Below are 15,286 nucleotides of genomic sequence, written 5' to 3'. Positions count from 1 at the left end.
TTAGTTCTTTAAATAAATTCCCAGATCTGTGTTTTCATCAAAAACTTGTTGGTGGGAGCTTAAAAATCTAAAACATACGATCTTTAGCATTTACACTAATAAGAACATCGTTTTATATTTGAAAATATGTCTTAGGCTCAATAAAACTCATGAAAAACATTTATAAATTCATAAAAACATGGGAGAGAGATTGGGCGAGATGTTACTCGTCTCAGATGTGATGAAGAACGATTCCCTTCGATGAAATCCAAAAGAAACTGCTGAAAAATCCTTTGAAACGTCTCAAAATCACCAAGAACACCTAGGGTTTGAGAGAGGAGAGAGGGGGACTAGGGTTTCTGGGGAGAACTGATGAAAAAATGAAGTATTTTCGGGTAGAGGAGCATATATATAAACAGTTAAAACCCGACCTGAAACTCAAACAAACCCGACCCAGAAAACCAGAAAACCCTCGATTAGTCGACTCATGCTCAGTCGTGAGTCGACTCATGACTCATGGGTCGACTCATAAGATTATGAGTCGACTCAGCAGAGGCTTATGACAAAGGGAGATGATATCATGAGTCGACTCATGACAGTCATGGGTCGACTCATGAGTTGAAAACTGAGTTCTTCGACTCTGATGCTTATGATTTGCAAATTTGCAAACTCAACCTCATAACTAATGCATATATACATTCTCATAAGCTCAAAAATGCTAGATTTCATGCACAACCATGCCATGAAGATATTTTTCACATATTGAATATTGCGTTTCACTAATATCCACATGTATGAATTATCAAAATCAACGGGGTCTTACAATATCAAGCTCACGGACCAAAGTGGCTACACCGGCTCCACTTTGACCTAACAAACCAACCCCAAGCTACACTAGATCATGGGGAGGCCTGGAAGATACATCAACAGCCTTATCCAATCACATGAACATGAACTTTCCCATCCCAACTCTCTTGTATTTTCTAAATCAACCATAATCCTCATTGAAACTCGGGTTCACCACCTAAACTCAGTCAACACATCCACACACATCACTAAGTCTGTTCATGACGCACGAGACCACTAAGTCATGAACTACTAATGGTTCTCAATCACAACAAATAATAATAAAAATAACTGATCATGTACAATAATATCATAGCAATCAGGTAATCGAAATTAAGAGTCATAAATTTATGAACAACCAATTGCGTAATTCAGAAATTAATTCTTTTTCCAAAATAATTTCTTTTAAATTATTATAATTTTTCTAAATGATCTGTTCTCAAATAAATTCTTTTTACTTAATATAATTATCCAAAAAAATGATTCCATTACCAAAATAAATTCTTTTAATTCATAATAATTATTCTAAAATAATCTTTTCTCAAAATTGTTTAACAATTCAAATAATCTGTTTTTCCCAAAATAAATTAATTTAGATTATCTATTTAATAATTATTCAAAACTACTCTTTTTTCAAATAATCTCTTTTTTCATCATAATAATTATAATGAATCTAGAAAACATTAATTTATCATTTGAAATCCTTTAATATCGTCATCAACAGTCTCACGCAAATAATAACAATTCACAATCTAATCTATGCAACTAATTAACGACAGACATAAATAGGAAATGACGAATTAAAAGGAGCGGGATCTTGCCTCGATGCGTCGAATCAAATCGACGTCGGCGGCGCGGGTTAGATCTGACGCGGAGGAGCGCGACGTCGAACTTGGGAAGAGCTCCGGCGTGGGGCTATTTTCATTAATTTTTAAAAACTATCACTAACTACGTTTAAAGTTTTGCATAAAACTACTAAAACTTTTAAATTAGTAAAGGACTATCCTCTATAAGAAGAACTTAAGTATGAATATAATATGATGAATTTCCCTTTATTCTTTTGAATATTACAATGAATTTTTGAATAAACTACCATGATTTACATTATTATCAGATAATTAAAATTATGTTTAGGTATCATCATGTAACTAAGCTTTAGATTTCTGACTATTTGTGATACTTTTTTTGTTGACTTGGTACTTTTTGTTTTTACATTAAAAATTAGTTCTTGGTATTTTTCTACGAAAATTCTAATTTAAAATTTAGAGTAATTTGCTAAACATTGTTCATTTCCATCTCAGGTTTTAAATCATCTCCAATCTATTCCTTTATACAAATAGGAGGATCAGAGATTCACTGTTCATGCTACAGCAAATGCTACAGTAGCATTTACTGTAGCATTATTACTATAGCTAATAATTAATTAAAAATAGTACTGTAGCACACGGGTATATCGTAGCATTTAAAAGGTACTGTAGCACTTTCAAAAATTCGAATAATACCATATAGAAAAAAAAAAAAAAAAAAAAAAAAAAAAAACCGTGCTTTGCACGGGCCGCAAACTAGTACATATATATAAGAGAAAACTAGGGTTTTTAAACAAAAATAATTAAAATAAATAATTACATGTATTTAAAAATTAAACTAATTATAGAATAATTATCTACAAATAAAAACGTACATGTTGTGCTAAAACAACAGTTAATACGAAATAGTCGAAATATACTCATATTGTACAATTAAACGAGAATAATTAATAAATAAAATATATTTACTTATATTTAAAATCAAACAATTATGGGATAATTATATACACAGTAAAACGTACAAGTTATACTAATACGACAGATAATATGTAACAGTAGAAATAATACAGTAATTTATACAAATAATACGTAATTAATAATACAACGTATTATACGAAAATATACGTAATAATAAAAATAATACAACGTATTATTCAAAATGACATGTAATAGCATCGATAACGCAACAGATAAATTCCATAAACTTTTATCCCATAAAATTAATTTATAAATATTAATATCATTTAAATAAATATAAAACTTAGACTTTAAATCATAGAGAATTATAGAAATTCAAGAAAAATACAAATACTCTTTTAAAAATCATAATTAAATATTTTAAAATACTAAAAAATTTATTTTAACTAGTATCAAAATTCATGATCTTTACAGGATATATCAAAATATTAAGAAAACCAATTTAAATTTAGATGACTGATGTTAAAATCCTCTACATTCATGAACTTAAGTATGTACTCATATTTCAATTTTATATACTATTTTAATCTCCAAATCATATTCTAGAAGTAAAACTATATCAGACAATTACTTGTTATTATTAGATTAATTAATGCCCAAATCTCGCAAGAAAATAACCGGGTTCTTTATGTAAATTTCCATTTTCTTCCCCTTTAATACAAGTTTCGCGAGAAACAATCCAAAAGCTTTTGTTGTCTTATGACCTGTTTGGATGAAGAGTAGAGAGGGGGAGGGGAAGAGAAATGTAATTTTAACCTTGTTTCGGAGTTGCATTTAGGAGGATAGAGGAGGAGAATGAGGAGAATTTTGTGCCAAAATGTTACACCCCAAATTGAGGGTAATGAAGGGGAAGGGATCCCCTTCCTGGAACAAAGACACAAGTTTTTTGTGTTATTGGTTTTTTGGAACATTAGTGAGATAATAAAATAATTTTGGGGATTCTATTTTATAGTGTTATTCATTAGGACAATTGAACAAAGACATTAGTTTTTTGTGTTATTGGTTTTTTGGAACACTAGTGAGACAATTTCATCACTTGAGATAAAATTACCCCACCCATATACAAAATTTTTGTCCTAATAGTTAAAATTTACCACATCCTCCATATTGGAACAATTTTGTTCTACTTTGAAGGTAATTGGGATAATTTTCAAACCTTTTTGTACTATTTAACTAATACATGCTAATTATATTATAAATATATGACATGATATATAAAATATAAAGTAATAATAATATTTTATAAAGTACATTATATCCTATGATACTATATTATAATATATTAAATTAAATAATATATTATTAAAGTATTATATTATATATATTATTCATATATTATATCAATTATTATATAATGTAGCATACTAATATAATGTTAATTAGTAATTATTGTATAACATATTATATTTTTGTATAAATAAAATAATGTATTATATTAAAATATTATATTAAATATATTGATATCTTATATTATATTAATTATTATATAGTATAGCATGCTAATATAATATAATATAATATAATAATTAATAATATTAATTAATAATTATAGTACAACATATTATATTTTAATTTAAAGTAAAATAATATTTATATTATAATAATATACTAAATAATATACTAAACCAATTGGATAAGTTAATTTAGAAGTAATTAATAGATAAAATTATATTTTAATAAGGTGCCATATTATCAATTATCCCACACGAATTGTCAAATAAAAAGCTCAAATTGTCCCATTATATCACTTATCCCACTTTATCCCACTTAAAATATCCTAAAGCCCTGTTTGGCAAAGGGTTAAGGAAGAGGGGTTAAAAAGAATGATTAATGTACTTAGCTCATTCGATAATCTGAAAGGACTAAATTATTAACCCGTTAAATAAGTTTTATTTTAGTCCTTATGACCAGTTTCAGTGTTTGGGAATAATAATAATTTTAACTATTTTCTTTATAATTAGAAGAGTTAACTCTTAATCCTTCTAAATAGGAGTATTAGTAAACCCCTCATTTTGATAGGTTAACTCATTTTAATCCTTCTAGAGAGGTTAGCTTAACCGTTCTATATTTTTTTATGTTTGATAAATTATTATATAGATTTTTTGTATTTGACAAGTTAAAAAGAGGTTAAGTCTTTTTAACCGCTCACTTAACCCTTTAGCAAGCAGTACCAAATAAAATTATTCAACAATTTTACGAATGGCCCCAATTTGTCCCGACCAATAACCTCCCTAAGTGAACTCATTAATCTCTTTCATAAATTTCCTCTCGGCTGCCATAAATCTCTCGAGTAGCCGTAACTCGCGCTCGGCAACAATGAGTACGGTCACCGCCGGTGATACTCCCTCCGTCGCTCCCAACATGACCATCTACATCAACAACCTCAACGAGAAGATCAAGATCGAAGGTAACGTCACCGCCTTCTATGCATTCCTATTTCTCTCGCCTCTTGCAGAAACCCTAACTATTTACTAGGGTTTAGCTAATCATCTTGTTCATCTTTTGATTGCTCCGAAACAAAACCCGAAATTGAAAATTCTTGTTTAATAATCTCTGTGTTATGCAGAAATTTCAGAAAAGTTTACTGGGGTTTCAGTTCTAGAATCAGTTCCCAGAATTGGTTGCAAAATTTGCTCCTTTAGGTTGGATTGGCACAAAATTTGGGGTTTTAGGTTGGATTGGCAGATAATCTAATGTCAATTTATGCTCTTCTTTATTCCTAATCGTAATGGATAATGCTTGAAGCCTTGCTACCGCACTTGTAATGTCACCTATTACAAGTGACAGTCATCATTCAAGTCTAGGTCCTGAGCAGAGTAACACAAGTCGTCTTCTTTTCCATCAGGGACTTCATCTTAATCATCTCCACACGAAAGGTTTGACTCTGGTCGGTTAGAATCACCTCGGGATCACTCTTATCTGAGTCATACTCCACATCTTGAGAATCACTCCTATGGCTCTTGACTAAAATCAATCTACCCAAGCTGATGAGTCTTGGTCGGTCTCAGTCGAATCTCCCATTCCTGTAATGAGATCACTCACTAGCATACCTGAAGATATAAATTTCTAAGATTCAACACTAATATCAACAGTAATTATCGAGTCAACACAGTCCACAGTTGTGTCTCTACATGTATTAGAAAAACCTCATCATATCAGTCATTCATCTTATGGTTTTGATTACGTATGTTAGGTCTATTTAGCATGCGTATGCTATGGTGTTATCATATATATGATTTTTATGGTGTCAACCTATTGTTCAAATACTATTTTAATCTTGGATGTCCTAGATAGATTGTCGCATTGTAAGACATTGCTATGCAAGATATGGGTAAATATACACGAGGTTGATAAATAAATGTGCAATAATCCAGAAAAACTAGCGTAGTCCTGAAGTATTCCATCAAACTACACATAAGTTAATTGGCCGAAGTAGTTAAGAGCTAAAGGGGTCCTAGACCATAGTTTCATGGAACCCGGTTCGTTCCGGTTCACATAATGGAAACTGGAGCGTGGTACGCCACTTATTTGGAATCGGGTACGTGGGGGTGGGCTTATATGATACACTAAGGAACGCAATACACTTTTGCTTTGGTTTCTAAATATCGGAATTTGAATGCCTTATTTTACAATATTCTCCAAGAGTTAAATTCAAGGATCGATAATGGTAAAGGAATTCTTGAGTTGCAATTAAGATACACTTTTTGTGGTTTATATTTTTGCAAACGGGTTTTTTTTCAAATATTAACTAATTTGAACTCTAAATTGGATTGTTAGAGTTGGCGGACTAGGCTACGCGAGAACATGATCCATCTAGCTTACCTCGTTCCGAATGATTGAACTTGAGTTGTGGTTTTCTATAGTGTCCCACATTCATGACATCTATGACCTGGACATACCTTGAAAAAAAATAGTCAAGGGGTTGATTGATTAATAATAATTTCGTAGATCATGAGGGAGTAAATGTAAGCCCTCAAACTTTCTCAAACTCTTACCTTCCTCTCTTGATGCTCACAAGTCTCGAATGACTTGCAACTCTGCGAATTGTGAGAAACTCAAACAACATACTTCGGCCTTCACCCTTATCTCTAAAGACCCATCCAAATCTCAATCACATGCGTTCCCACTGCCATCGTCCACTACATTCCCTTGCTTCCAACGCTCATCCTCAACCAAATCTCATCCTGGTTCGTTTCCTACCTTTTCCCCTCCTTTGGTTTGATTTGTCTAGGTTACAAGATTTGATTGATTGATGATCTTTGAGTAATTTGTTAATTTTGATTTGATGGCATAAGGATTTAATGTGTTGGGTAATTTCATGTGCAATTATCGTGTTTTATAATGAATGCGACTCTTGGGTAATATTATGCTCAAATTTTTTTCATAATTGAGTTAACTTGTGATCTTATCATTTAGTAAAAGATTGATATTTGCTTGGAGTTCTATTCATTGGTGGTGTTTGGTTTGTTTTCATTTTCGGTCATTGAACAATTTATTAAAAAAAACTAAGTATCTTCTTCTGCTGGGGTTAAGAGTGACCCGCGACCATCAACGTGGCTACCAGCATCACGACCACCTTTGTAAATAGTGAATAACCCAGATGGGCATGAACTTGTGCTGGATCCTGGATTGGGACTTTATAGAAAATATTCCAAGATCGTACTTGCTTAAGGGCCTTTGCCAATCTATACTAGCAACTTCACCTTGTCAATGTTCTCATGTTATTTCAGGTAGAGATTGACATTTTCCCAAAGATCAGTTCAAGAGGATGTTTGTGGGATGGAATATGGTGAAAGCAAAGATGTTTGCTTGTGTTTGTGTTCCGTATTTTTTTAAATCCCCACATCAACAAAAAATGCATGGTGATAATTTTGCTACTGTGGGGTTTCGTAATTGAAGAAAGAAGTGGTTGAGAAAACTTGTTGAAGACCAAATAGTGCTCATACAAAGTGTTTAAAAGCTTGTCAATATCAAATGAAGCATGAGCAACACATCAATATTAAAATAGGTAAAGTGTCTCAACAAAAAAGTCAATTGTCATGTCTGCTTGAGAATGTTGGAGCACTTATATTTCTTAAGTCAATGAAGCTCTTTACTAGGCCATGATGAATCAGAAAAATCCTTTAAGGAAGAAGTATGGATATTTGAACTTTAAATGTATACATTATGTGCAAGGAAGAAATTAAAAAAGTTTTGTTGACAAATGCCCAAGACTAACAAATTACAATAATGATCTAGAAGGATGCTATCAATGCTTTTGTCATTTGACCATAAAATTGTCATTGTCGACATTAATGATGTCTTGTTTGCTTTATTAGTTAACGAATGGATAAAACAGTTGACATTAAAGGCTGTGACATTAAAGGCAAAAAAGTTTGTTTTTGCCACACATGGATTGAGCTTGTCAAATGTGCGTGAGCTAGGATATGATGAAGATATCAATTTGCAAGGAGAGTTTAATGGTCTTAACGTGTTGATATTAGCAACTATGAGTTTGTTTTACATATTCATTATTTTGCTCATCAATTTCAATTGATACTCGTAACAGTTGCAAAGAAACACAAATTGTTTAATTAGTTCTTTGAACATATTTCATGAATATTACAACTTGTTTAAGGTCATTCAAGCGTCAATATAGTCATCAAGAGAAACAACTTTAAGTGGTAATTGATGGTACTTGTAGAGGTTGAATTGAGACATGACAAGGTCTGAATCAAGAAGCAAATTCGAAATAGCTAGAGATATGTTAGTGTCACATAATTGCTCTAATCGTACTCAGCGAAGCAATAATCAATATTTTTCTTTTGTTATGAAGTTTTACATATATTAATATGTATGTCTTGCTTTCGGTTTATAAGATCTTGCGTAGACTTGAAAAAATTATGTATTAGCACTATTTGGTCTTCAACATTTTTCCCAACCCTATACTAACAAAACGATCACCACACCATTTTTGTTGATCCCCTATGTGTGTCTCGTGGCCATTTCAAATTTGCATCTTGATTCAAACCTTGTCATGTCTTGATTTCACCTCTAAAAGTACTATCAATCGCCTTTTGAGTTGTTTTTGTCGAAGAATATTTTGATGCATGCATGATCCTTGAGCAACTTTTATTATCCTAGCAATAGTTTAAAGAATTCACTAAGCAAATCATGTTTATTTGCAATGGCAACACATATCAATTAATGTTTTAAAAAGCCTCTGTCTAGCCCTTCCAGCGTACGCCTAGATCTAGGCGGTACCTAGGTTGCCTGCCTTGCATTTAGCACCTACGTTGTACCTAGGCTCCCCACTTAGGTTTTGGGAGCGCCTAAAGGAGCGTTGTTTGCTTACATTGTATGCTTATATGGACCTAGGTTTTAAATATCGGAGGCCGGGTTCATGTCGGACGGCTGAAATCCATGTCGGATAGCGGAAATCGGGGATATATCGGGGGACATGAACTAAATATCGGATTTCCATATCGGGTGATTCACATATGTATAATATCATGTCCTAAATGTAATCTAAGCATTGCTAAATTCAATATAAGTATACTTTATAAATTTTATAGACTAAACATATAAAAAAGTAAATAATATATGATGTTTAGGATCACTAACCGATTGTAGAAATTTGATTCTCGATTGCATCCTGAAACAATTTGGGTGCTTGACCTACAAAATAATTAGACAAGGTTACAACAAGTTCTCCATCAATCTTTCATATTAATTAATTCAAAATATCCTAACAAAATAATTCTCGGTTGTTATACAAATATCATACACTGCTCATAATTCTCGGTCTTAAACCCAATTTGTTTTTGAGCATATTCCTATTTACATATTCTCGGTCTTAAACCCAACCCCTTTTAAACCCCTTTTAATTTACATTAAAAAACGCAAAAAAAAACGGAGTCGAAGGCGGTCATAGAAGCATTCCTGTTTACATATTCTTGGTCTTAAACCCCACCCCTTTTAAACCCCTTTTAATTTACATAAAAAAACGCACAAAAAAACGGAGTCGAAGGCGGTCAGAGAGGCGCTGAGAGAGAGAGAGAGAGAGAGAGAGAGAGAGAGAGAGAGAAGGGGGGAGGGGGGAGAGAGAGACATACCTCAGGATTCGGCGCAGTCGAAGAGCTAGGATGTCGTCGAACTGTCGAAGAGGCGCTAAAGATGCGGTCGAAGATGCGGTCGAAGGCGGTCGAAGAGCTTTGAAGGCGGTCGAGGCGGTCGAAGGCGGCTGAAGATCCCTCAAGAGAGAGAGGAGAAGGTGGTCCTGTAGCCCTAGTTTTCTTTCTCGTTTTCTTTCATCGGCTTCGTATAAGTCCCTGAAAAAGTTAGCAGTGGTCAAATGGGTTTGGGTTTTGTGAAAACCCAAACCCAATAAATCAAAAAATGCTGTAAACCGAAATCAAGGAATGTCGGCCGATTTTTCAAAGGTGAAAAATCGGCCGACATGTCCGATTTTTCCCCGATATATTCGATTTGCTCTAGAAAACCGATATACGACTCAAATAAGCCCGACTCATATCGCTAGACCCCTCGATCCGACATATCGGCCGACATGTCCGACATGTCGGCCGCTATTTAAAACACTAATATGGACTGCATCATTTAGGCCTTGATCATGATATCCTCAGTTGTGGCCTTCACGTCCTCCAACCTCCTCCGGCTTCCAACTATGAGTATATCCTCTACCTCCTTTGACTTTTAGCAAAACCTCCACCATTACTAAAAACGAAAAAAGAAATCTGCCTAGGTACTAGTGTGACGCCTAAACTTTCTATAACATTGGCATTTACTATCATTTATTGTAATTAAAACCAAAAATAGGAAAACCGCCTAGGCTAGGCGCCTAGGCTCTAGGCGTTGGGTCCAACACCTAGACCGTTTAGCACTTTTTGTAACCTTGATATTAGTTGAAGTTGATGAGCAAAACAATAAATGTAAATAGCAGATTCATTATCTGATAACATCATTGCGTTAAAACTATTAAACTCCTTTTGCATATTGCTATCTTTATCCACATTTGACAAGCTCAATCTGTGTGTGGCAAAGAAGAAAACTCAGTGCCTGCTTTTAATGTCACAACCTTAGTATTCTTAACATAGACAATTGTAATTAAATGCAACGATGCTCTTCGTTTTATCCACATAACGTAAAGCAATAGCCATTTGTTCTTTGGTTGATACAATACAAGATTCATCAACTAATATAGCAAATAAAACATTTGCAAATATCTATGATGACAGTTTTTATAGTCAAATGGCATGATAGCATCTTTCTAAATTATTAGTGAAGTCAATTTGTTGTCTTGAGCATTTGTCAACACAACTTTTTAATAGCTTCCTTGCACGTAACATATACTTTAAAAGTTTAAATAACTAACCTTTGTTTAGGACTTTTCTGATTCATCATGGCCTCCAAAAGAGCTTTCTTGATGTAAAAGAAATATAAGTGCTCTAATCGTTATTCTCAAGAGGAGGCAGTAGTCAAACTTTTATTGTTGAGAAGCTTTACCTATATTTTCTCTTTGGTCCAGAGGAGGCCGAACCACCAAACTAACTTTCATTAAAGAAAAACGTAAGTGCTCTTAAGGATTATACGGCAGGTCAATAAGAAAACAGGGGCGTGACGAAGATAACAGAAATCCATGGCAAGTGTCAGTCCCTTCTTCGCTAGGATATTTGCACGACCATTTGCTTCGCGCAGAACATTCACAATTCGACATTCCCATTGTTTAGTTAACAACCTCCTCATACTCCTCATAAGATTAAATTAGGGTCAGCTGGCCTATTCTTATCAAAAGCTTGAATCGTAAGAATGGAATCTATCTTGATGATGATTCTTCGAAATCAATCATTCCAAGCAGCATACCCTTCGCCCACAACTCTGCTATGCGACTCAAAGCTCTCCCAATATTCTCCTGAAACCCATCAAACCATTGGCCTAAATTGTCCTGTAATAAGCTGTCCATGCTGGCACTACTATTGGCATCCACGATGCTATCCACATTCACCTCAAACCAATCAAACAACAAGTTTCCACTTACCACTGTAGGTAGTCTCCAAGCAACAAGTTTCCACTTACCATATCACCTGACCTACCAAGAAGCTAAGAACTTGGTTATTTTCCTATGTATGATCCTGGATAACATCCACACGATTAGTTGGAACGACCACCTCCTTGTCATGAGCCACATTGTTCCTCTAAAACAAAATGAGGCAGACAAGCTTTGCAAAATTTAACGCCCAGACCCAATTAGTTAACGACACATTAGGTGTTGATAAATTCCAATCCACTCAATCCACTAGACATTGAGAGTGAAACCCAGTCCACATAGATGGCTTGACAAAACACACTCAAATAGACAAGGCAAAGCTACGATCTCTTAGTGCATGAAGTATGGATTTTAACTCAACATTGCACAACAAGCACATCCCATACTATCCAATATGTTGACGTAACAATAGTCCTTTAAGGAATAGATGGTCATGATGCACTAGCCAGAGAAGAGAAGGTGAATAGGAATGCCTCTTGAGCTTCCAAATCTGATTCCAAGCTTTATCACTTTGGACCGTGTGTAGAGCCACTCGCGCCTTTGTATTTCATAGGATCTTGACAAAGCTTGAAATGTTATAATTGCAGATGAAATGTACCAAACCTATCAAGCCTTTAATCCCTCAAATTAGAAGGGAACATATTATCCAAAAATCTTCAACCAACTAAACCTTAGAATCTAAACAAATCAAACTAAAATAGGGGAAAAGGCAGAAAACGGAATCAGGATGGGATATGGTTAAAGATGTGCTCTGGAGGCGGAGGGAACACAGGCGTATGAGATTTGGTCAGGTTTTTGCCGATGAGGGGCAGATGTCAGAGGTTGGCATTTAGGTTTCTTGCAGTTTGTAGAGCCACAATCTATTCGTGACTCACGAGCTTGAAGAGAGGATTGGAGGAGTTTTGAGAAAGTCTTGAGAGTTCTTACATTTTATCCTCTATGATTTATGAAATTATTACTAACGAATTAGCCCTGATTTTTTTTTTCAAGAAGGGTCTCGGGCCCCTTTGGCCCCTATCGACCTCTGCTTTGTGGGTCAATATAATTCTCAGTCGAGTTTACAAACAAAATAAATGTTAGTTTTTTGCAATATCCTCTATGTCCAAGGTTCTCCTGCTATACTTCATTAACAGCAAATTACAAATTATAATTTTCTAAAGAGAGTTGTGGAAGCGTGTGCTCTATTGTGTATGTCTTTGTGTGCATGTGTGGTGGCTTGCTTCTAAACTTAGTGTCTAATAAGAGTCTGTTTATTTGCTTAGTGCAATTACTTTAGTGAAGGGTTTGTAGTTGAGAAAAACCTCTCTCTCTCTCTCTCTCTATATATATATATATATATATATAGAGAGAGAGAGAGAGAAATGGGTATGCTTGGTACCAAGCACAAATTTTATGCTTGGTAGTGATGTGTCACATCCTCATCCACTCAATACCCATGTGAATGTTGTCCCATATTTGAATGAGTGGAGGGGGATGTGACACATCACTACCAAGCACAACTTTTTGTGCTTGGTACGCAAAGCATATGCGCATAGTTGCTGACATGATATATATATATATATATATATATATATATATTATATATATATATATATATATATATATGAGATTAATGGGTATCCTTGTCATAGGAGGGATTTCCTCCTATGTCGCCTCTAAAATCACATGATTGAGCGACATTGTGGATGATCCGCTCCGTTGAAACTTGATCTACAATATTCTAAACTCAACACAGTCCAAGTTTGGGGTGAAACCGCGTCGTCGTTTGACCCTTCATCCACTCATATCAATTTTAACGGTTTTGAATGAATAGAACTTTTCACATGGCTCGATGGAGGGTCAAAACGACGACGATTCACCCCAACTTGGTGTGTTGGGGTTTTAGAATTATGTAGATCAAGTTCAACAGAGCGGATCATCCACAATGCCGCTCAATCATGTGATTTTAGAGGCGTCAAGGAGGAATCGCCTCCTATGACAAGGATACCCATTAATATCTCTCTCTCTCTCTCTCTATATATATATATATATATATATATATATAATATATATATATATATATAATATATATATATATATATATATATTATATGGCACTGCATGTTAGTAACATTTGCTACTTCATGTTACTTACCCTTTTCTTGAGCTGTTCATTAACTAGCATGGATCTTTTTCCCCCTTTCTGTAGAGCTTAAAAAGTCACTCCATGCTGTTTTCTCTCAATTTGGAAAAATATTGGAAGTCTTAGCCTTCAAGACGTTGAAACATAAAGGACAAGCATGGGTTGTGTTTGAGGATGTTTCTTCAGCGACTGAAGCACTTAAGAGGATGCAAGGATTCCCATTCTATGACAAACCTATGGTGCGTGATAATATTTTTGGTCCAATTAAGTCTTTTTATCTGCTGCTTATATCATTTTTAATATATTTGTGTGACATAGATACCTGGCTTCTGCTCCCTGAAGCAGCTTATTGAAATATTATATTATCATAAGATTATCCAATTGTGTCTTCGATCTGTTATTCATGGTATATTTCTTTAGTAAGAAGATTGATGGGCGACCTTGTTTTAATCTACATTTTTTACAGACACACTGTTGCAGACTTGGATATATTGATGTTGAAAAAATTTGTTATTACATACTTTCCTCTAGATACACAATTGACGTTTATAATTTATGGGTTTTTGATTTTGCGCAAAAATAATTAGCAAGTCAATGTTCAGATGCCTAATACATTGGAAAATCAGATTATATCTTGCACTAAGCAGGATTCTACTAAATGATCATTGAAATAAACTGATTTTGGATGAAGATTTTCAAATGGGCTTTGAAAAAAGCTCCGTCTGTGTTCCATAGAAGAGTGTTTTAGGATCTAAAAGAATGAAAACTGTAGCAAATACCTCCAAGTAAAAGATATTACTATAATCTTTTTCTTAGATCGTTGTTAAACTATAACTGATCAACACAAGTGACTAAGTGAGAAGTTATTTTCTCGCTTGATAACGTTGAAAGAAAAAATGTAATTCTAAAGCAGATATATAACAGTACATGCAGACTTCAGTCAATAGTCTGGCAGCTGCCTTTACTGGTCAAAAGAAGACTAGTTGTCCTTCTTCTCTTTGTCCAATCATTCCCTTTGAGAAACTAGTTCTTTTTCCTTCTCACAAACCACGGGAGCGCCCAGCGCCCAGAAGAGCAAAGCTCATTTTCCTTCCAGGGTAAAGCGGCACATCAAAAAGGGCTTGTAGCACAACCTACGGATGCAATCTATTACTTTTTCTGCTTGACTGACCGGTTTTTCATTTTTGTCTCTAGTACTAGACGATGTTCAACGATTCCTTTGCAAACTACCCCTCAAAGATGACAAAGTACTGGTTTTGCTGCTAGGTGAGAAAAAAAGTTTCGAAATTAGACCCCACTCCCTAAGGAAAATGAGCTTTAGTGATTTCGCCCAGTTAGGTTATGAGTTTGAATTTAAGATCCAGCTGCATAGATCAGCCATTAAATACTTCAATATCAGAACTTTATGCTAACAATAATTCAATCTGGTTGTTGATATAGTGTTGTTAGGTGTAAATGTAAATGTATAATTACTCTGGCTTTTAGCTATCTTTTAGACGATAAGTTTATATC

General features: G+C 34.3%; 1 protein-coding gene across 1 annotated transcript in view; it reads left to right on the top strand.

Moving 5' to 3' along the window:
* LOC109848726 (U1 small nuclear ribonucleoprotein A-like) overlaps positions 4,833-15,286 on the top strand; it is a 20,199-nt gene continuing 9,745 nt past the window's right edge. The window contains exons 1-2 of the mRNA XM_020418378.1: positions 4,833-5,016; positions 13,841-14,013. Of these exons, the coding sequence (XP_020273967.1) occupies positions 4,926-5,016; positions 13,841-14,013 (264 nt within the window). The 5' untranslated portion in view covers positions 4,833-4,925. The remainder of the gene's footprint in view (positions 5,017-13,840; positions 14,014-15,286) is intronic.

The sequence above is a fragment of the Asparagus officinalis genome, chromosome 7, assembly GCF_001876935.1.
Source record: "Asparagus officinalis chromosome 7, Aspof.V1, whole genome shotgun sequence".
NCBI classification, from domain to species: Eukaryota; Viridiplantae; Streptophyta; class Magnoliopsida; order Asparagales; family Asparagaceae; genus Asparagus; species Asparagus officinalis.
The sequence above is the reverse complement of the archived record's forward strand: the minus strand, read 5'-3'. Positions and strand labels throughout refer to the sequence as shown.